The sequence below is a fragment of the Lichenostomus cassidix genome, chromosome 7, assembly GCF_008360975.1.
Source record: "Lichenostomus cassidix isolate B80296 chromosome 7, HeHo_3.0, whole genome shotgun sequence".
NCBI classification, from domain to species: domain Eukaryota; kingdom Metazoa; phylum Chordata; class Aves; order Passeriformes; family Meliphagidae; genus Lichenostomus; species Lichenostomus cassidix.
Window position 1 is genome coordinate 35,895,539 of NC_139488.1, and position 20,449 is coordinate 35,915,987.

Sequence of the window (20,449 nt, forward strand, 5' to 3'; positions counted from 1 at the left end):
CCAGCAGAAACACTTCCTCCCCCCTTGCCTTGCTTGTTTTCTGTTGTTTACATTGGAATTTATAATTTGTTTTTCTCAGCTTTGTGCCATTTCTCTGGCTGCAGCTCACACTTGGTGTATCTTAGACCAGTCTGTGTTGCATAACAAAAACTGTTTCTACTTTGGAGCATCCTGGTGATGTTGGATTCCCTGTGCCAGACTTGGATATAAACAAAACACTCTGTGTCTGCAGTGGTATCCAGGGACTGGATAATGAAGGGAGACACTGATACTACAGCAAGTTGAAAAAATAAAAATATATCTATTTTCTGACTTAAAGGTACTTGGTTTAAAATGGAATTTTGTAGTTAAATCATTTTAATTTCTAACAACTACTGTACATGTGTTTTCATTTCTGTAACCTTTTCCTGAGTTGTCCAAATTGTAGAATCAATCTCTGACATGGTTTTTGAATTATAGACTGAAAGATTTCTGCGTGGTTCATCAGGTCTTCAGCACTCCAGGTAGCATCCCTTTGGTGATGAAAACACCATTTGTTTAAAAACTATAGTACAAATATAGTTTTTATATAGTACAAATATAGTACAAATTTAGTACAAATATATATATATAGTACAAATTCCCTGCTGTAGGTGTGTGTACCTCAGTTAAATAAAAAGAACTCTGGATATTAATGTTCCCCACAGGTTGAGGTGAAGTGCACAGAGCAAGAAGAGAGGGAGAGGTGCTGTGATTTTCCAGAGAATTTCCAGTTTTCCCTCCTGGTGACTCTTCCTCCTCCCCCTGCAAGGAGCACTTGTGTGACTCATGGTCACATGGAGGTGTTCATGTGTGAATCAAATGGGATTTGGGTTCTGTGGATAATATTGGATTGAATAAAGGGGAAGGCTCATTGTTGGGGAATCTCACTTTTTAAGAATGCATCGTGGGGTTCCTGACATGAAAAATGAGAATATTGCTGTGTATCAGTGCAGACCTTACCATCATACTTGACTGGCATCATCAAAATTCCTCATGGAATGATTTGTTACCTTATGAGTGATACCAGTGTATCCCAAGGAGCTCTTTGGATTACATGTTACATTATTTGTAACAATTCTCTCAGAAAGGTTTTTTGGGGAAAAAAATCCCACTCTTCTGGTAAACAGAAATTTCTCATCTAGTGCCAGAAACAGCTTTTCCAAAAGGATTTTTTTAATAATTCAATTCATTGTGATAATGATTTTATTTTTAATAATTAGTTTATTTTCATCTTTTGGTAGACTGGGAACTTGAATAAATAAATGTAGCTTTAAAATACAGATTTTTACTTGCTGTGGGTTTTTTGACATTTCATAGACAGTGACAGTTTTGTGTCCATATGTTCATAAATTGTGAATAATCGTTATTTATAGGGATGAGAGATTGCTCACGTTCTCACACATAACTGCTGTCCTACTTGGGGTAATATTTGGAATATCTCACAGTTATTTCATGTCCAATTTGACACAGGATGGTTAAAAATGCATTATTTCCTTTTTCTGAATTAAAGTTAGAGAAAGTTTTTTAGGTTTTTTTCCTGGTTTTTGGGTTTTTTTCTGTGTTGCTGCAAAAAGAAACACAAAACCAGTTGTGGTCTGTTCTCCTGTGACTGTCCCTGTCCTTCCTCAGGGTCTGTGGGCTAATTGCCACTCTCATTTCCTAAAGTGCTTCCCAGCTGGCTTTATGCCAACTGCCAGAGGGGGAAAGCAGACATTCCTGGGCATTGTTTAGGTGCAAAGGGGATTTTCCCTCGTTTCGATTCCCATCTCCTCACCTCTGGAGATGTCTTTACCTGGGCAGGAGGTGTCACAGAGCTGCTGGGCTCGGCAGGGGTTGGGGGCCCTGCTGCTGGGTTGGTGAGCTGAGATCAGCATTCCAGAGATAACCTTCGGGAGATGGGCTGTGATCCTGGGGTTGGGGTGGAAAATAGTCCTGCAGTGGCTTGGCTTTGGGGAGCTACAGTGATTTAACAACGGGGAAAGCAAAGAAAATGATGGAAAAGTCAGTGAATCCCAGCATGGTTTGGGGTGGAAGGGACATTAAAGGCCATCCCATTCCATCCCTGCCATGACAGGGACATCTTCCACCGTCCCAGGTTGCTCCAAGCCACATCCAGCCTGCCCTTGGACACTGCCAGGGATCCAGGGGCACCACAGCTGCTCTGGGAATTCCATCCCAGCTCCTCCCTACTCTCCCAGGGAGGAATTTCACCCATTCCAGGGGCTTTTGTGAGCTTTTAGGATGGAGCAGCCCAATTTGATGCACTTTCCCCTGCCTCCCTCTGCTGAGCCAGTAAGAGCTGCTGAGCCTTAGGACATTTTTTTGGCCTGTTGTCGAAATTCAGCAGTTTGGAAGGCAAGTGTGGGGCAGGTGGTTCTTGTGATTATTTTTTTTTAAGTAAGGGTGGAGAGTACCATGTTGGAAAAACCTGATATGGCCCAAAGTGAAACTGAGAAGTTCTATAAGCCCTTTCCTTGTGTATCTTCTGTTTCTTGTTTCCATCAGCTTCCTTCCCCTCCTTAGGGAAGCTGAGAGGAGTTTGTCTTCGAAAGCCTTGGGTTGGGTGTGTTGGTTTCCACTCAGTATTTTGGTTTTTGTGGTTTGCCCAGTGCCCTGCATTACTTGATACCTAATGCGATTAAGGGGACACCCTGTGCAAGAGGAAACAGCTCTGATTCCTGACTGGATAAAGTCTTTATCAAATCAGCATAAAAATACATATTATCAGCTTTGCTAATCACTAAAACGCCTGCTTTTCAAAATGAACTGGAAGGAATGCATTTCAGCTCTCAAGGGTGGGAATTTTTGTGGTGCACAGGCTGATTTCCTGTTCTATATGTGACTCCTCGTTTCAGCTCACTGCTTTCCATCCCAGAGCACAGGGAGGGGGAAGAAAGGGAAGCAGCTCTGTAGGATTGAAAGGGTTAACTGCAGAAGAAAACAAAAACTGCTGCTTGACTTGAGTTTACACTTTTGCTCTTGGAAATCTTCTATAAAAAACGTGTCTGTGTGCAGAGAGGGAGGAGATGGGGCTGAGGCTTTCCTAGGCAGGGAGGCTTCTGACCAAATTAGCTTTTGAGCTTCCCGACACTTTTTTCTGGGAGTGCTGTCAAGAGGTGTTACTCGCTGTGCTTGAGACTTTGCAAGATGAGTCTGCACATTTCCAACGATGATTCTGTGCTTTTCGTCTCTGAATCTCAGTATCGAAGATGAAAATGTATTTTTTGAATTTTCCCGGTTTGAATATAATGTTAAACAAATGAGATATGTAGACTTTAGTACATTTTCCTTGTTTTCTTTGCTTTAATTCCATTCTTGGTGCAGGTAGATTGGAAGGCTGACTCCGGGTTGACCTAGAAATAGCTTATTTTGGGCAGGAAAAGCTGTTGATAAATCCACTTTTCTCTTCCATCCTACTTGCATGGAGGGCTGTGGGGTTAAAGCTGAGTTTAAACAGTGAAACAACCTTCTAAAGGGTTGTAGCTTTGCTTGTATGGTGTAGTTTTAAGGAATGAAGAAGGGAACAGGTACATTTAATCCTAAAGATTTGCCTTCTAGGGGTCTGTAACCGAAGAACTGGCACAGTTATTCAAAGTTTGATAAACTGTTTCTCAGAGAGGACTTGGTGGGGGGCAAGAGGGGACTTAAAGGTTAAGGAAAACCCAAATTGATCTTTAGGGTCCAAGTGCTCTGGTTTGTGGGATAAAAGGAGGTAGGTGCAGTGGGTGGCATCCCTGCTCGTGGCAGGGGACTGGAATTAGATGATTTCAACCCAAACCATTCTGTGATTCTGTGATATTGGTGAAAAATACGTAAAAAGTAACATTCAGTGGTGATCACTGCTTCCCTTAAAGCTTAAGAAAAATAAACTTTAGGACAGTCTTACCTGTTGATTTATTACTATTGTTGAACTCTCTTTCATAGTGAAGAAACTCCCAGATAGAAAGTTTAGGGAGAAGGTGAATTTGGGATATTTCAGGGATGAAGGAATAGCAGGGAAGGTACCTGGCTCTCAGCTGGACTTTAAACCTGGCTCTGAATGCCTGCAGCCAAAGCTGAGTATTTTTAGGTAGCAGGGTTGTAGGAATTTCAGTTTTTTTCCCTTCTGAGGGAAAATGGAAGGAAGGATTGCAGTGTCTCTGAAGGAGTTCAGAGAACAGCTCTGGTTTAATGTGTAAATGTGCTCAAGCAGCAGTGCTGCACACACTAAACATTTACATCTTTCTAATGCTGTTACTTGAAGAAATAACCCAGTCCGAGCTGTGTTTGTTTGAAATTTTGTAGTCATGCTGGAGAGAAAGGTCTGGCTGTGCTTTTGAAGGAATTAGTGAGTAATCACTCTTTGTCAGGGACTCCTTTTTATTCCCATGGCAGCACGTTCTGTTTGCTCTCATCACTGGTTGCTCTAATGCCCCGATATTTGGTGTAAGACCTTTAGATCTGCCCTACTGCAGGACAAAGTGGGAGCTTAAAATACAGTCTGTGTCTTTCAAAACCATAAGAAAAAGTGAAAACTAGACAAAAAGGTGTTTTGGTGTACCAGGTAAGAAATCTATCCATAAAAACACTTTTTTAGGTTTAATAAAGCAAATTAATTAGACTAAGTTTCATAGAAAATTCTTCAGAGTTTGTTTAAGCAGGATTGTTTCAGGAGTTAAAGTTGAAATTTTTCTGAACTTGATGTTCAGCAGAAAGATTTTTTTTTTCCCCCTAATTTTAAAATTTACATGGCTTATCTGTCTCTTGGAGCTCTGCTGTTTGAGGAGTGACAGCAGCGCTGTTGAAAGCTGCAATCTCTGTTTGAAAGCTGTGTTATGCTTGAAGGCTTTTTATAGTGAAATGAGTACTAACACCTATTGTCAGCCTTTCCTGTAAGTAGTAAGTAACACTTACTACAGTGTTACAACAGCTCAGAATCTGAATTACTCATCTGAATTACACTTCAATGGGCTGCTGAGCCAAAAGGTGCTCTGAATTTTGGACAAATCAAGCCTTTCCTAGCAGCAGCTCTGTGGAGTTGACTGTTGGTACACAACTCCAGGGACATCAGTTGAAAGCAGCCCAGTAATGAAACTGCTTTTATGTAGTTGAATTACTCAGCACTGCAGAGCTCTCCAAGACACGTTTTAATGGTGGAGTGACAGATTTACTCAGTGTGGAGTAACTCAGGCAGATCACACCAGCTATTGGATTGCATGCTTGTCTTAATTCTAATGGCACTCACTTGGGAGCCTGATTGATTTAGTGTTGCTTCATCTGCTGCAGGAGATTCCCAAAGCTGCTCTGATTTTACAGGAATTGCTTTATTTGTGTTTCTGTAAATCTTAATATTTAAGGGAGGATAATTGGTGAAATAGCATTTACATATTTTTAAAGGTTCTCATTCACTCGCCCTTTTTTAAAATACCATTCAGTAGAGTTAAAGAGGAAGAAATCTTGTTCTTGAGAGAATTTGCAAGTGGGTAGCAGAGTGTGTGAGTGCCAGACTGCCGTGTGTGCCAGGCTGCAGTGCCAGCCAGGCTCTGGAATGCTGGCAGGTTCCCATTCCTGGTGTTGATCCTGGCCTCCTGGGAGTGGAAACTCTGGGGAGAGGCACCCTAGAAAGCCAAAGGAGGAAGATAGAGCAGCAAACCTTTTTTTGTGTGTGTTTGTGTGGTTTTTCCCCTCCTCAAACAAGTGCTTTTCCCAGCAGTTGGGTGTGTGGGAATGGCTGGAGGATAACCTGCAGCCCCTGGAACAGGCAAAGTGAGGTCACACAGATCTGTGCCAGAGCTGAGCTGGGATTTCAAGTTGATATTCTGCTGTGCCATCCTCCCTCCCCTCAAATATGGGAAGCTTTTAGTGGTTTAAAGTTTAACATGAGTATTCATGAAAAGTCTTGTAAGAGAGAAGTTGCAGGTTAGCTCTGACTTGCAGCAGTAGATGGGTTTCACTGAGTTAACTAATAAAATTATGTGTGAAAAAAATCTCTGTGAAGTGCTGCATTTGTTGTGATCTTCACTTCACCTCAAGTGATTCTGTGGAATTTGTGACTTCTGTCCCATAAGAATAAAATGAAGTGATACCAGTTTGGGGAGTCCCTGCTTTTCAGGTGTTACTCTGTGAGAACTCTTCTTCCTGTTGCTCTTAACTCGCTGAACTTCTAAAAGCAGAGCAGTAAGGATTGCTGGGTAGACAGGAATGATGAAATTTGCTATTCTTTTGAATTTATAACCCTTTAAAGGATTTATAATTTAAATGTATAATCCTTTAAAGATCTGCCTGATCTTGCATACATTTTCTTGCTGACAGGTTTGGGTGGGTTTGGCATTCCCCAGCCCTCATTTTCTGCTGAGGTTATTTAGCGTAGTGTGAATGTTTGTCTTTTTCCCAGTCTGGTGGAAGGTGTGGGCTGTTGTCTGAACAAAGGGTTCTCTTCATCTGCTTGTAGCTCATTCACTGCAGCTCTCAGATTCCCATCAGTTGGGAACCAGTGGAACACTAAATGATGGAGGACACATCCTGTCACCATCCTGGGAACAAACATCCTGCTGGCCTCCAAAACCCAGCAAAGCCTCCTCTCTGTTATCCTATAGGAAAACAGTGGGAGAAAAGGCTGTCTTTGTATGCATTTCTGCACACTGATACCTAAACAAACTGCCTTTTTCCCCTTGCAGGAACACCATTTGCAACGGGCAATCTCAGCACAGCAAGTTTTCAGAGAAAAGAAGGAGAGCATGGTTATCCCAGTCCCTGAAGCAGAGAGCAATGTCAACTACTACAATCGTTTGTACAAAGGAGAGTTCAAGCAACCAAAGCAGTTCATTCACATCCAACGTAAGTGAAAAGCACTGGGCTTGTTGTGGTGGCTGTTTATTCCCTCCTTGTTTAACCTGAGTGACCTTTGTCTCGAGGACAAAGTTGCTAGAGTATGCAGAAGGTGGGAGAACTCAAATCCAAGGTGGATTTATATGTGTAAATTTCAGTATTTTAAGTTCTAGTAGAATTGAAGGTTGCTGGTGAATGTGGGGTTTTGCTGCTGTGTTGGTTTTTGGGCTTCCAGGATTCTTGATCCAACCTTTTTTCTTGTGGGTTTTTCCTTCCTAGCCCTGAGAAGGACTAAGTGAACCTTCCTGGCTGCCTCTGAGTTGCTTATACTGATGGAGGGAGCAGGAGAGAGGTTGTCTTGCTCACCTGCTAACTCCAAAATTCTCTCTAAGTGGAGATCAATAAACCAGAAGTGTTTTTGTAATGAAATCAGCCTTTGTTCTACTGCTCATGAAAGAGTTCTGGCAGGTCAGGGCAGCTGTGCTGCCACTGAAGTTCAGGCTGTCCTGGGTAACAGTCACTTTTCTCTGAATTTGGCTATAACTGAAGAATTCTTTTCAGTAGGGAACTCTTGAGTTTATTTTATAGAGAAAATGAAGTATTCTTCTGCATGAATTTGGCTTATATCTTACAAGATCTCATTAATCTAAACTTGTGGGTTCTGGATTAATTTTAACTCTTCTTTTGGTTGCTGTTCTGTTGACAAATGACACATTTACAGTTCACTTGTTCCTTGGCACAGAAATCTTGTTTGTCCTTTGCAGGATGTGGTTCAGGGGATTGTGACTTGGACTTCTCCCAGGAGTTACCTTTGTAGCAAAACCTTCAATTCAATTATTGCAAGTTTGCATCATTTCTCACCAACATGGTGAAGTGTCAGTTTTTTCCCATTTATGTACAAAATAGGAGATTTTGGAACTAAATGTGCTCAAGGTCCTCTGTGATGCAATAGGGACCCTAGAGGTGATTGGAAAAAAATCAGCTAAAAGGCATTGTTTCTCTCCTTAATAAAAGAAATAAACCTGCAAGCAAGGCAGGCTGAATGAACTGAAATCAAGCTGCTGCTCGAGGAATGTGTTTTATTCTGTTCTTTGTTGGACACTGCCAGAAACACTGTGAACACTGTTAATAAACATGTCTTCAAATGTTAAATTTTATGCCAACATTTTCTTTGTCTTGTTGAGACTCACAGTCTTTCTGGACAGAATTACAGAAGGTACTTGAGCTGAAGATAAATATCAGATACTGCTCCAAGATAATTTTTCCCACATATTCTGGTTGGAGTAGGTGTGATACAAGGCAGCTTTATGCTACATAAAGTGCTTAGAAATTCTGTTTTAATGCTTAAAACACAAATAGCAACAATCCCCACTTTGGCCAGGGAAGTTATGTAAACTGATGGAAAGTGCCAGGAGGCCACATACTATAATCCATACTTACTGGTGGTTATTGCTGCCAAATTATGTTTTGCTGGGATGCTGGTAGCCTAAGATTTTAATATTTTTTACATTCCTTTATTTAGATCAGTGGTTCCAAGCAGAGAAAAGTTAATTTCTTTGTAAAGCCTGGAATTTGTAAGTAAGATTGATTCCAGGTATTAATTAACCTCAGCAGCACCAACTCAGTTGATGTTGAGCTGAATGCAGAGAAAAAACCTTGAACTATCCTAATTATTCCAGCACGCTTAATAATTTTCCAAGAACGAACTGCAGTCATCCTTAAAAGGTGAACTTTTTGGCAGCAAGCTTGTGTTTCACTTTTTGGTGAGGTGACCCTCTGTATTATCAGCTTGATGCCTTGGCTCAGGCCTGATTGCTGGCGTTGGCAAAGAGGGTGGCAGCACTGTGGTTTGCTGAGGAGGGAAGGCAGAGGAACCACTTGTTTCAGTGCTAACTCATGCCTGTGGCAGCTTCAAATGAGTGTGGAACCACAGCCTTAATTCAGTTAGCTCAATGAAATGAGTTAATTTAGTTCAGTTAAACCCAGTTCAATGGAACTTCGCTGAAAAACAAATTGCGTTTGTGTAAGTTGGTATAAACTCGGTTCCTAGGGGAGCTCAAGTAAACAAAAGCAAATCCCTCTGGCAGGTATTGCTGGGAGTGGGTGGAGTGGCAGAGGGTGGGAACTGGGATGTTGTGTTTGCAGCAGCAGTGAGCAAACCAGTGAGTTCTGAGCATTCCTAGAGGAAACTTCCCAGGTGGGATCACTGAGGCCTGTCCAGCAGTGCCCTGTAGAAATGCAGGTGTTCTGGAGCACATTGATCCTGAGTCAGGAGAACATCCCAGGATTTAGCAGGAGGTTCCCATGGAGCCTGAGACTCTGGTTTTTTGTGAAACCATGACCAGGAGCAGCTCACTGGAGCTGGACTGCTTCTCCAGCAGCTCCTGCAGGCCTGAATGAGCAGCTCCCCCAGCTGCCAGGGCAGCAGCAAGAACAAGAACAAGGAAGTGATGGATGGTTCCTTCTCACAGCACATAAACACCTGGGTCTTGTGATGGCTTTTGGAGCCAGGGAGCTGCCACGCTGCAGGCCAGCTCCAGGCTGAAAAATGGCTTTTTCTGGAACACTTTCATTTCACTCAGTGCTTGGGAAAGAAGAAAGCTGGTAATTACGGATGTTGATCAAAGTGTGCTTTGAGGAGCAGGGCTAGATGAAATTGAGGGAGGGAGGACATCTCCATGGGTGTCCCAGTGCTGTGACAAGGCAGCTTGGGGTTGATGAACTCCAAAGGAGAAGTGGTAGCCTTGCATTTCCTGAGGCTCTCACAGCTCCCCAGGCTGCTGAGAGTTTGTGGCCATCCTGTCTGCACTGGAACAGGTGAATGCAGTACTGCTTCCATCCTTTCAGTGGCATTAACCTGCAGCATCCATGTGAAACCCCTCTCTTTGCAAGGGAACTGCATTGACAAATACAGGTCGTGACAAACAGAGCATTGCTGATAGCAGGAAACCACCGCTGGCAGCTGTGAAAAGTGGGCTGTGTGACAAGGGTTCTGCTGTTCTCACAGGAGTGATGGGAGTTTGTTCAAGAAAATGAGACTGATTTGTTTGATATGTGGTAATACTGGTAAGTGTCTGTTGGATGCCTTTTATCATCTTGAATATTTCTCAAAATACTGAGCAGAGAGAGGGAGGGACTCTCTGCTTGCAGCTGAGGTGCACTATGGGGTCACTTTAGGTGCTGGCAGTGCAGTAACCTGCCTTCCTCCTTGGAGACCTATCTCTAATATCCACAGTGTGTTCCTGAGGGTGATGGGGGTTTTAAGATTCCTTTTGATGGAATGGTTGGATTTTCCTTCTAGTCTTGGTGTCTCCTGGTTGCCTCTCACTTAAGCCTGTCTGATTTTGTTCTGGAACTTGAATGGTTCAAGACCTTTTAGTGATTCTTCTTTTCCCATAGTGGAAATGAAGGGAAGTTTACTGGTACTGCTCACGATTTATAGGTGAACAGCATCACATCTTCTCTGTCACAGATCCTCCTGCCCACTGATATTCTGGCTGGGAAAACGTGACTGGAAACATTTTGTCCACAGGGGATTATTGAATTATCTACTGACAGGCAATAGGTTGACATCTTTGTGGTGTGAGACCAACATGTGCCTGAGGGCAAACAAGCAGTGCTTTTGTGGACTTGAATGGTTTCCAGTCCACTGGAGAGGCAGGATCTGATGTTGAAATCTGCACTTTAAGTCTAATACACAGTTAATTGTCAGAGAGCTCTTGGTCACATGCCCAGTGACAGTGTCTTAAATAAACTTGCCATGCGACTTGTGTTACTGAATTAATATTGCAAACAATTCCACTTGACACATAGTTACAGCCTGTTATGAATTTCTCCTGCAGTGAATTATTGCAGTGTGTGGTAGGTCAGAGAGCTCTTGCGGCCGAGTGCTGTTGTCACAGTTGGTACAGGCAGGCAGTGTCTCCTCTGAGAGGTACCAGCTTGAGCTGAAGATGCTGAGGGGCTGCTTTTCAGCCCTTCCCAGCTGCATCTGGCTGAGTTTCTATGCCTGATCAAGTAATAAATACTGCTGGTGGTTTAGCTCATGTATTGATCACACTGGATCACAGAGAGAGTGGTCTTGGGTAAGGCCGAGATGTGGAAAGAACACACTGCTTACCACCTGCCTGTGGGACACAAAATCCTGATCTTTGCTTGAAAGATGGGAGGTTTGTGGTTTTATTTTACTCCTGGTCTTCCAAGGTGTGGTTTTAAGGTGCTCTCAAAGCAGCAGGGCAGCTCAGGAGTAGAGGTTTTTAAATTAGCACTTGGCATAGCCACAAGTTTAGAGCATGGAGATAAGGTAGTGCTGTTTGTCTATTAAGAATAGAATATGTTTCATCAAGCCTATTAACTGCTGTTAATCCAGTGCTGATTGAATTATTGGGAGTGTTGTACTTGGTGTGTCACCCCTTCAGGGTTTTATTAAGTGTACAATTAATGTTCCTATTAAGAATTCTTCCTGTCATATGCAATTTACTCATATTTGTTGTAAAATTTCATTTCTGCTGTATTACCTCAATGAGAACTTTCTTCTGCTTTTAGTGGGACCAGGAACTTTGTCAAGTATGGGAAACAATTAGCACAATTAGTAATAAAGGCATGAGCTTTGCTGAGGACTGACTATTTGGAGAGTCTGGAGGAATTGTCAGGCTCTACATCTACAGCTGAGGTGGTTTTGAAGAAGAAGTAACAATTCCCATAGCCATGGTTTAGGATTTCTACAATTACATAAAACAAAAAATGCGTAGTCTGTTAAATATTTTAACACTTCAGATTTGTGATACTTTTTAAAAATGGGCAAATGAAATTGTATTGGAACTTCAGTGTAAATGCTTTTTCTCCAAGTCTAGAATTTGTTTGAAAATTATCTTAGTTGTTAATAATATTACCACAATACTCTGGAAGAGCTGTTTCATATCAGCATTAAGAAGCATCTTTGCTCTTGTTTTGCAAAGATACATTAAAGGTTCTCTACCTGTCACCCCTTCAAGCCACTTGAAATGAAAACTTTGTGGATTCCTTTCATATAAGAGGATGAAGACAATAAGGAAGCAACTTCTAACTACTGTCTGTTAGATGGGAAAACCTTTTAGCATAAAGAGTGTTCTGGCAGAGAAATGCTGGTCTGGAATTGAATCAATCATTTTTGATTTCTGACTGCAGATGTGTGTCCAGAGTGTGTTACTTACCCAACATTTCAATTCCTTGTGTTGCAGCCTTTAATCTGGACAATGAGCAGCCAGATTATGATATGGATTCTGAGGATGAGACCCTACTGAACAGGCTGAACAGGAAGATGGAAATCAAGCCACTGCAGTTTGAAATAATGGTTGACAGACTCGAAAAAGCCAGTTCTAGCCAGGTATTGTGTGAAGAAATCACGGAGAGGTTTTGCTTTCCTGGGGGGTGGCTCTGGGTGGGTGCTTGGTTTTATTTCCTACTAACAGAAGTGTGTTTGTGAGTCTGCAAGCTGCACAGAAATCACATTGCTGTCTCTTATGTCAATATTTGTAACTTCAGATAGAACAGGTGGAGAAAGAGCTTTTGGGGTTGCAGGGATTGGTTTTAAATTGTAATTCCTGACCACAGTGTGTTAGAAGGGGACAACTTACAGCTTGTTTCACCCCGTGTTGGTAGGGAACAAGCTTGTGGTGATGCTTACAGACATTTGTAAGTAGGTGTGGAAATGGCTGTAAACATATGAGAACCCAAATTTTCTTTGAGTTTCTACTGGCCATTTGACTTGAGTTGATTTTTGAGGGTTAGAAACTTCACAGCACAGTGAACCAAACACTGGTTAAGGTTGAAGTTCCTGTTACAGAGAAAGGTACCAGTGGCTCTGTCAGATCCTGAGGTGTTCCAGGAGGGCAGTGACTGGAGGAAGGTCTTACAGCCCAAAATACTCCTCCAAAACTACATCTGAGGGATCAGTTTGTGCAAGTCAAGTTTGAAACAGGTGGAGTTATTTCTCAGTGAGACGAGGCTTTGTGGGAGTGAAAAATCCATTGTGGGATCTGTGGCTCTGCCTCAGTGCCTTAATCTGATTTAGTTCAGTGCTGTCTGTTAAAAAGCCAAAATATTGGATTCTCTCCATCTTAGAGCAACTTGAGAAAAGGTAGAGATTTCTTACTGCTCTAAGAAAATAGGAATGAAGGGGAAAAAATTGGGACTACATGGGATGGTTCTTGTTGAACACCTGGTACTTGGATTTGTTAGAGCTTTGATGAAGACACTTCTTTTTGGCTTTCAGTTCAAGCCATTCTGGTGATCACTTTCATGATCAATATTCACTCTTATGCTGATTTCACCTTTCATTGCTGAAGTAATAAAGTTAAGTTTAACTTTGAAAGATGCTTTTCAAAAACAAAGTGTCATGAAAACACAGATTTTTCTCTGTGGGTACAAGCAACTCTTGCAGGTTATTTTGGAGCTTGGGAAGGGAAGTGGCTGGTGAGGTTTGAGTGCTCTCAGGTGTCACCTGGGGCTGCCTCCCAATTCCTATTTTACATGCCTTACCCCTGGAATATTAAATTATGCTGCTGGGAATGCTTTCCCTGCCAAGGAGGGTTCCAGGCATTCCTGCAGGGTATTCTGATAACCTGATTTAAGCAGAATATAAGGACTCTGCATCTACAGGCAAACACAAGCACACAGGGTCAGCTTAACTTCTCTAACTGTGTATTCAAGGCAGAGTTGATTTTAAGTTTTTTTAAGAAGTGTGTTAATAGAAAACAGGGAGCAAAGAAATAACAAAACTGAAATGATTTTCAAGCAGCATTTTTTCCTTTCTTATAAAAACAGTTCAGTGCTTTTCTAATTCTGCCATAGATTGCAAAGGTTTTATTCTGCTCTGTCTGGAATTAACACTTCCAGAGTAGCCATGGTTACACTTAGGATTTCCTTAATTTTCTGAAATGTGTTGTTTCCTTTTTTTTTTGCTTCTCCTAACATAGATTTAAGTAGATTTGAGTTTGACACGTTGCAAATTAAATTGTTCAGTTGATATTTTCATATTATGGGGAAGATGAAGTGCTGCCTGACTCATAAGTAATACTAGAGATAGTATTTGAGTTAATGAATAGGCTCAAGATTATATGAGCCTGTTCAACTAATGTACTACTTAGTGGGTTTTTTACATTTATTTAGAGTCTGATTTCCATATAAAAAGCTGAACATAGATTTAATTTTTATCTTTAAGTGGTCTGTGTAGAACTACCACCTACTGAAATAACTTAGCAAACAAGTTTATTCCACTGGGCTGGAATAAGCAGGGGTGGGCATTGTCCTTTTCTATGACAAAGTAAACATTTTGGGGGGAAATAATTAAGAAATAAGTTCACTTCTAGGGCAATCAACATTCAGCTGCAAAGAATCACACTTTAATAAAGGTTAACCAATAAGAAACTTCTTTTTTTTTAGGGAAAAACAGTCAAATTAAGTGATTCCCAAATCATGACCTGCAGACTGTAGTAAGTCCTTTCTATCCTGTGCTTGTAGTTGTTTCAAACAGTGTTTTCAGATTTCATGAGGGATTGGTGGAGTTCTACACCACTGGATGAAAGAAATGGTGATGCTGGTTCAGTAAAATTGGGAACTCTGCATTTAACTCAGGAACAACAAGTGGTGGCTTCAATTTCCATCCATGCTTTTTCATCCCTTTCCTCTGGTGCTGGAAAATAACGAAATTCCTCCAGAAAATACACAAGAGGTGTGAATATGTGGTGCCTCCCCTGCACCCCCATCCCAACTGCACCTTTTCCCTGTTCTCCTGCAGCTTGTAACCCTTCAGGAAGCTAAACTGCTGCTAAATGAGGATGACTACCTGATCAAGGCTGTCTATGACTACTGGGTGAGGAAGCGCAAGAACTGCCGGGGGCCTTCGCTCATCCCCCAGATCAAGCAGGAGAAGAGGGATGGCTCCACCAACAACGACCCCTACGTGGCCTTCAGGAGGAGAACTGAGAAGATGCAGACCAGAAAGGTGACTTGGCAGGCTGTACTGCTTGAAATTTGAAATTCCTCCCTCGGTAGGAGTAATTTGGATCCCTATCCGGCATGTTGTAGGGGACAATTTACAGCCCATCTGTGTTTAGAGCTGAAAATCTGAGCAATGCCTGTCCCACAAACAACCTGCTGGGTTGGAAGCTTCCCTTTCTGTGAGAAAATGGGAAATAATCTTCCGTTTGCCACAGAGAGAATAGTTTAGTTTTTGTATTTGTACCATTTGAACCAGGAAATCTGTAATCACTCAACATTTTGCATCAACTTAGTACAAGTGCACAGCTTTAGTGTGTGTGGAATCAAGATGGGGAAAGTCCTGTAGGAGCCAAGGCTTGAATTCCTTGTTCTGACAAACTTCCACTGGGTTGATCTGGAATCTGAGCAAACCATGGGGGGAAATGGCTGAAAAGTTCTCCTCAGTTTACTCTTAAAACTGGGTTGGTTTGCTTTTTGTGGCTTTGTTGGCCAAGTAGGATCTGCTTTAGGAAAAGCTTCTTTGGATTGTGCTCCTGAGCCTCATTTGCAGCAGCATTATGTAACTTTATTTTTGTAGTTTGTGCCTCGTGGCTTTTGCTTTTGACTAAAAATTTGTTTCATCTCTCAACAGAACCGAAAGAACGATGAAGCGTCTTATGAGAAGATGTTGAAATTGAGGAGGGAGTTTAGCAGAGCCATAACAATTTTGGAGATGATTAAGAGGAGGGAGAAAACCAAACGGGAGCTGTTGCATTTAACGTTGGAAGTTGTGGAGAAAAGGTAATATTGCAGATTATAAAAAGCAAGGTTTTAAATTTTCATTAAATGGCTTGGAAAGCATCTCTTACAATTTATTTATTAGAGCACCATAAACTTCAGAAGCTAAAAGAAAAGGGGTTTGTGTATACAATTGGGAGATACTGATTTGTGTCTTTCAAACATTGCCCAGTGGAAATGCAGCACTATAGTTTTAATCCTGTTGTTTGGGTTTTTTTTAGGTACCATTTGGGTGATTATGGAGGTGAAATCCTCAATGAAGTGAAGCTGAACAGACCCGAAAAAGAGCTGGGCACAACTCCATCATCTCTCCACAATGGGAACCACCACAAGGTTCAAGAATGTAAAGTTAAGGTGAGATTATTTTTCCTGCTGTGAGTCTCTCCTTATTGGCATCATCATTCCTTTGGGATCATCATTCCTGTGGATATACTCGGAATTCAGGCATATCTCTGAAGAAATAACCTGAAATATTAGGAGTTAAATGCTTGGGGGTGAAGCTGAGAGTTGAAGACCTCCGGAAATTTGTATTTAGCACCTGCGACACCTAGTGGTCCCAGAATTCCATACAAACCCCTGGAAGCTTAGTTCTTCAGGAATTCTGCATTCCTCCTGTTTCTCCTCTGCTTCCCAAGCTGAGCTCCATTACTGGAGTTAGTTTCAGCCAGGCTGTTATTGATGAGTGTTAATTCAGTGTAAATTTAAAACACTTTCTAAAACTGCACTGGCTTCTCCTTCAAATGGAGAATTTTGCAAGTGGAATAATCTTTTTAAATAGGAGCTTTGAAGTTTAATAACATTTGTGTTCAAGTGGACAGTTCAATATTGATGGAGCTGCTCACTGCAGAGGGCTTGTGTGAGAAAAATCTTAACTAGCCAACCCAAATACCATCAGATCTGTTCAAAAGTGTCAACTCTGTGAGAAACAGGAAACAAATTAAACTGTTTCCTTTGAACATGTCTGAGCAGTTCAGAAAATTGAAAGTGCTGTGTAAAAATGAGATCTCAGAAAATAATTGGAATTCCAATTACAACATAGTGAGTGTATTGCAGAGTGAAGAGCCTCATGGGCAGTCATGACTTGAGAGCTCTCTGTTTATTAATAAATACCTGGAAAGGCAATCAGAGGAAAAGTTCTGGGGTTTATTGTACTCAGTAAATTTTGCGTGATGTGTCTCAAATGTCTGCAGAGGCTTTGGAAGACAAGCAGTCCTGTCTTAAAGCAATTCTTCTCATGCCTTAGTTTTGAGGATTTTCTGTTTGTTTTTCCCAAACAGCATCCTCACCACTCCTCTCTGAAGGAGGAGGTGTCCGATGTTGTCCGTCAGAAGAAGAAGTACCTGAAGAAGCCCAAGCTGGAGTGTGTGGTGACCCCTCAGCCCCTGGCTGAGCCCTTGCCTGTGCTCAGCAAGAGTGACATCAAACAGTATGACTTCCACAGCTCTGATGAGGATGAGTTCCCACAGGTAACCACCAAAATCTCAGTGTGCAGCAGGCAGAAATTGCAGTTACCTGCCATTGGGCCAGTCTGCCTTATCCCAGCTCTGAATTTAAAATATTTAAAAGATCCTTGTATGAACAGCTTTTCTTCCAAGCTGTGCTTTGATATATAATTGTGGCAGTTCATATTGCACAGACATAAACTTTTATAATAAATATAGTTATACCAGTGTGACAGTCGAGACAATGATGTTGTTTTCTGGCCTAGGTACCCTCACCAGTGTCAGAAGCAGAAGAAGAAAATGATCCTGATGGACCTTGTGCTTTCAGGAGGAGAGCAGGATGCCAGTATTATGCTGTAAGATTGTGCTGTTGGATTTACTGGTGCTTTCTTTAAATTTAGCTTGGCATAGTGTTAATGTTGGAGTTCTGTTCCCACTCTCACCATCAAAGCTTTGATGCTTTGGTGAGTCCAAAGACAATTGCAAAAACATCCCCTTTTCTTCTTGGCTCCAGAGGATCCAAGCTGGAGCTTCCCTCTTAGAATTCATCCTCCTTTCTTTTTTCCCTTTGTGAAGGGGGAAAATGGAAAAAAGAGTCTTCAAGTCCTTTGCCAAAAGAAGTTGAGATGACTGAAAACTCTTACTTTCATTTTCCCCTACTTCTCTGTTGCTGTTAGAAGCAGGTCATTTAACAGCCTAAATGTTTGTCTTAGAGGTTTTTTTTTACTACTGAAGCCACTGGAGTTCTGTCTAACTCAACATAAACTACCACATGTTCTGCCCTGGAGTATAAAATGGCCTTTTCTTTCCTCACAGCCTCGTTTGGACCAAACGAATTCTTCGTCTGAAAGCCCAGAGTTGGCAGAATTGGACAAACTGAGGTTCAGGCATTGCCTTACAACCCTTACAATCCCAAGGAGATGTATAGGATTTGCAAGGAGGAGGATTGGCAGGGGTGGAAGGTACAGTTGGATTCTTTTTACTCTTCATTCCCCTTCAAAGTATTAGATAATAAAACTAATGACTGTTCTCCTCCTCTTTAATCAGGGTTATTATGGACCGAATATCCACAGAACATGATCCTGTCTTGAGGCAGATTGACCCGGAAATGCTGAACAGTTTTTCAAGCTCTTCCCAGACTTTAGACTTTTCTTCTAATTTTTCACGGACCAATGCTTCCAATAAACATTGTGAAAACAGACTGTCCCTTCCTGAAATCCTAAGCAATATCAGATCATGTCGACTGCAGTGTTTTCAGCCCAGGCTACTCAATCTCCAGGACAGTGATAGTGAAGAATGTACCTCAAGGAAAGCAGGGCAGACTGTGAATAATAAAAGAGTCTCTGCACCATCTGTAGCTTTATTGAACACCAGCAAGAATGGCATATCAGGTAGGCAAGGATTTGGTTTCTTCTGGGATTTCAGATATTGAGTTTTGGGGGTTTTCCTCGTGGCTGGACTGATCAGATCTTCAGCACTGGTGTGGATCTACCACAGATACAACCTGACTATTTTATATTTCCTAAAACATGCAGACACTTCCCACATGCAGTGCTCTTCCTCCTGCTTTGCTCCCATTAGAATTTTGAAGTGCTGGATTCTAACATTATTCAAAGCAGGGATTCTGCTCATATTAAGAATTGCTTTGGTCTAATTGAGTCTTAATGGCACTAATTGGTCTAACCTTGTTTAAGAGTAGGAGAATGCTCGTTATGAATGCAAAACACAACTTTGGTGGTTTCTTGGGGAGGATGGGGGTGGCTCATTTCTCTTGTCAGTTTTCATTTGTGACTCTACAAAGTGTAGGAAGTTCCTAAGTGTCCTGAGCAGACATGAAAAAGTCTGAAAATTATGAAAATGTTGGCAGTGGAAACATCCAGTGATGAAAAATCGATTTAAGCTTAAATTAAGCAGTGTTTGCATCACGTGGTAGAGTTGCAATTGCTCAGGTTTTAACACTGGCACTTCTTTATAATCAGGAAAGATTCATAATCATATGCTACTACAAAAATCTGAAAAATTTGAGATACAGCAAATGAGATCTCCTACAACAGCAAGCACCTGAGCATATCCCTACTCCATCCTGTGTTGTGCACCAGGATAATTAAATAACAGAACAGACAGACTCTGAATTGCATAATTTCTGTGGTTGTGGAATATTCCATCTCTCTCAAAGCTGCAGGAATGGGTATTTAATCTCCAATAATGGATCTCTAGGATCCCTGTGTACACATAAATGTCTTGTTCTGACAGAGGCACAGAAAATTTATCCCAGCCCAATACTTCTACAGCTTTTCAGTGTGGTCACTGTAACCTTTATATTGTTCTCTCCCATGAAAAGATTGGCACAGGAGCATTTTCGTGCTGCAGGAAAAGAACAGATTTCATTTACAGAATTATTTTTTGAAAGAATTTGAAGGCCTGAGGAGTCCCAGCTATGGCAGAAAGTGTGATTATTGATCAAGCACCAAGAGCTGTGGTGTTAAAGCAAGTGCAGGAAATAGAAGAGTTAAAGAAATAGTTAAAGAATAGCTGAAAAACGAGTAAAACCAAATCTGATGGATCTAAGCCACTTTTTGGAGGAATAGTAATAAACTCGTGGTATAATTTTAGACATCATCTGAGGAATCCATTTAAATTAAATGGAAATCCCTCAGTAGCTGAAGTACATTATGCATGAAATTTATGGCTGAGGAGGAGCTTTTTTGTCAGAGATTGAAATTACAAAGCAGATCCTGCAGTTCTGGAGCAGCATCACACACAATAGACAGCAGAATTCTTCCCCAAATAACTGAACCAGCCAGAGGCACTGCAGTTGGATTTCTCACTGGTAAATAGGGAATACATTTGAAAAAGGTTGTGCATTAAATGAGCACTGGCACTGCATTTATTGAAGTCATTCTCTTTGGGAAGTGATTGTTGAAAGCAGTTGATTTTACAGCTGGTTTGATATTCCCTCCAGAGGAAACAGTGGCAGTACTTTAAGTGATTTTTTTAAAAAATTATTTTATTTTAGAGAGTGTTTGGGAGTTGCTTTGATTTTTGGTGCACAAGAATATTTAAAATTACCTCTGTATTATTTTTTTGCTGTGTTAATAAATCAGCTCTTCCTGGGGTATTTTCCTCAAAAGCATTGTAAAAACAGAATTCATTTTATTTAAAAACTGAGTGACTAGACTTTCCTTCAAAATACCTAATGAGTGCATGAATCAAGAACCATTTTTTTAAGCTAAATTACTCTCTTGCTCATTTTATAAGAGCTGCAAATGGGAAAAGCATGTCCCATAGATAGAGGACAACTGCACATTCCCAGCTGAAGGATTTTGCTTGTGGAACAAACTTTTACCTTTTAGAGGTAATTTTTTTTCCCCAGCCTTAAATAACACAGAAGTAATTAATGCAATGCCACTTTTGGGGCAGAT

At 41.3% G+C, this 20,449-nt stretch overlaps 1 protein-coding gene across 1 annotated transcript in view; it reads left to right on the forward strand.

Moving 5' to 3' along the window:
* Nucleotides 1–20,449, forward strand: part of EPC2 (enhancer of polycomb 2) — a 35,134-nt gene that overhangs the window by 7,170 nt on the left and 7,515 nt on the right. Inside the window, exons 2-10 of the mRNA XM_085067165.1 lie at nucleotides 6,678–6,837; nucleotides 12,048–12,193; nucleotides 14,606–14,812; nucleotides 15,440–15,588; nucleotides 15,807–15,939; nucleotides 16,863–17,051; nucleotides 17,294–17,383; nucleotides 17,844–17,989; nucleotides 18,075–18,418. Of these exons, the coding sequence (XP_084923291.1) occupies nucleotides 6,678–6,837; nucleotides 12,048–12,193; nucleotides 14,606–14,812; nucleotides 15,440–15,588; nucleotides 15,807–15,939; nucleotides 16,863–17,051; nucleotides 17,294–17,383; nucleotides 17,844–17,989; nucleotides 18,075–18,418 (1,564 nt within the window). The remainder of the gene's footprint in view (nucleotides 1–6,677; nucleotides 6,838–12,047; nucleotides 12,194–14,605; nucleotides 14,813–15,439; nucleotides 15,589–15,806; nucleotides 15,940–16,862; nucleotides 17,052–17,293; nucleotides 17,384–17,843; nucleotides 17,990–18,074; nucleotides 18,419–20,449) is intronic.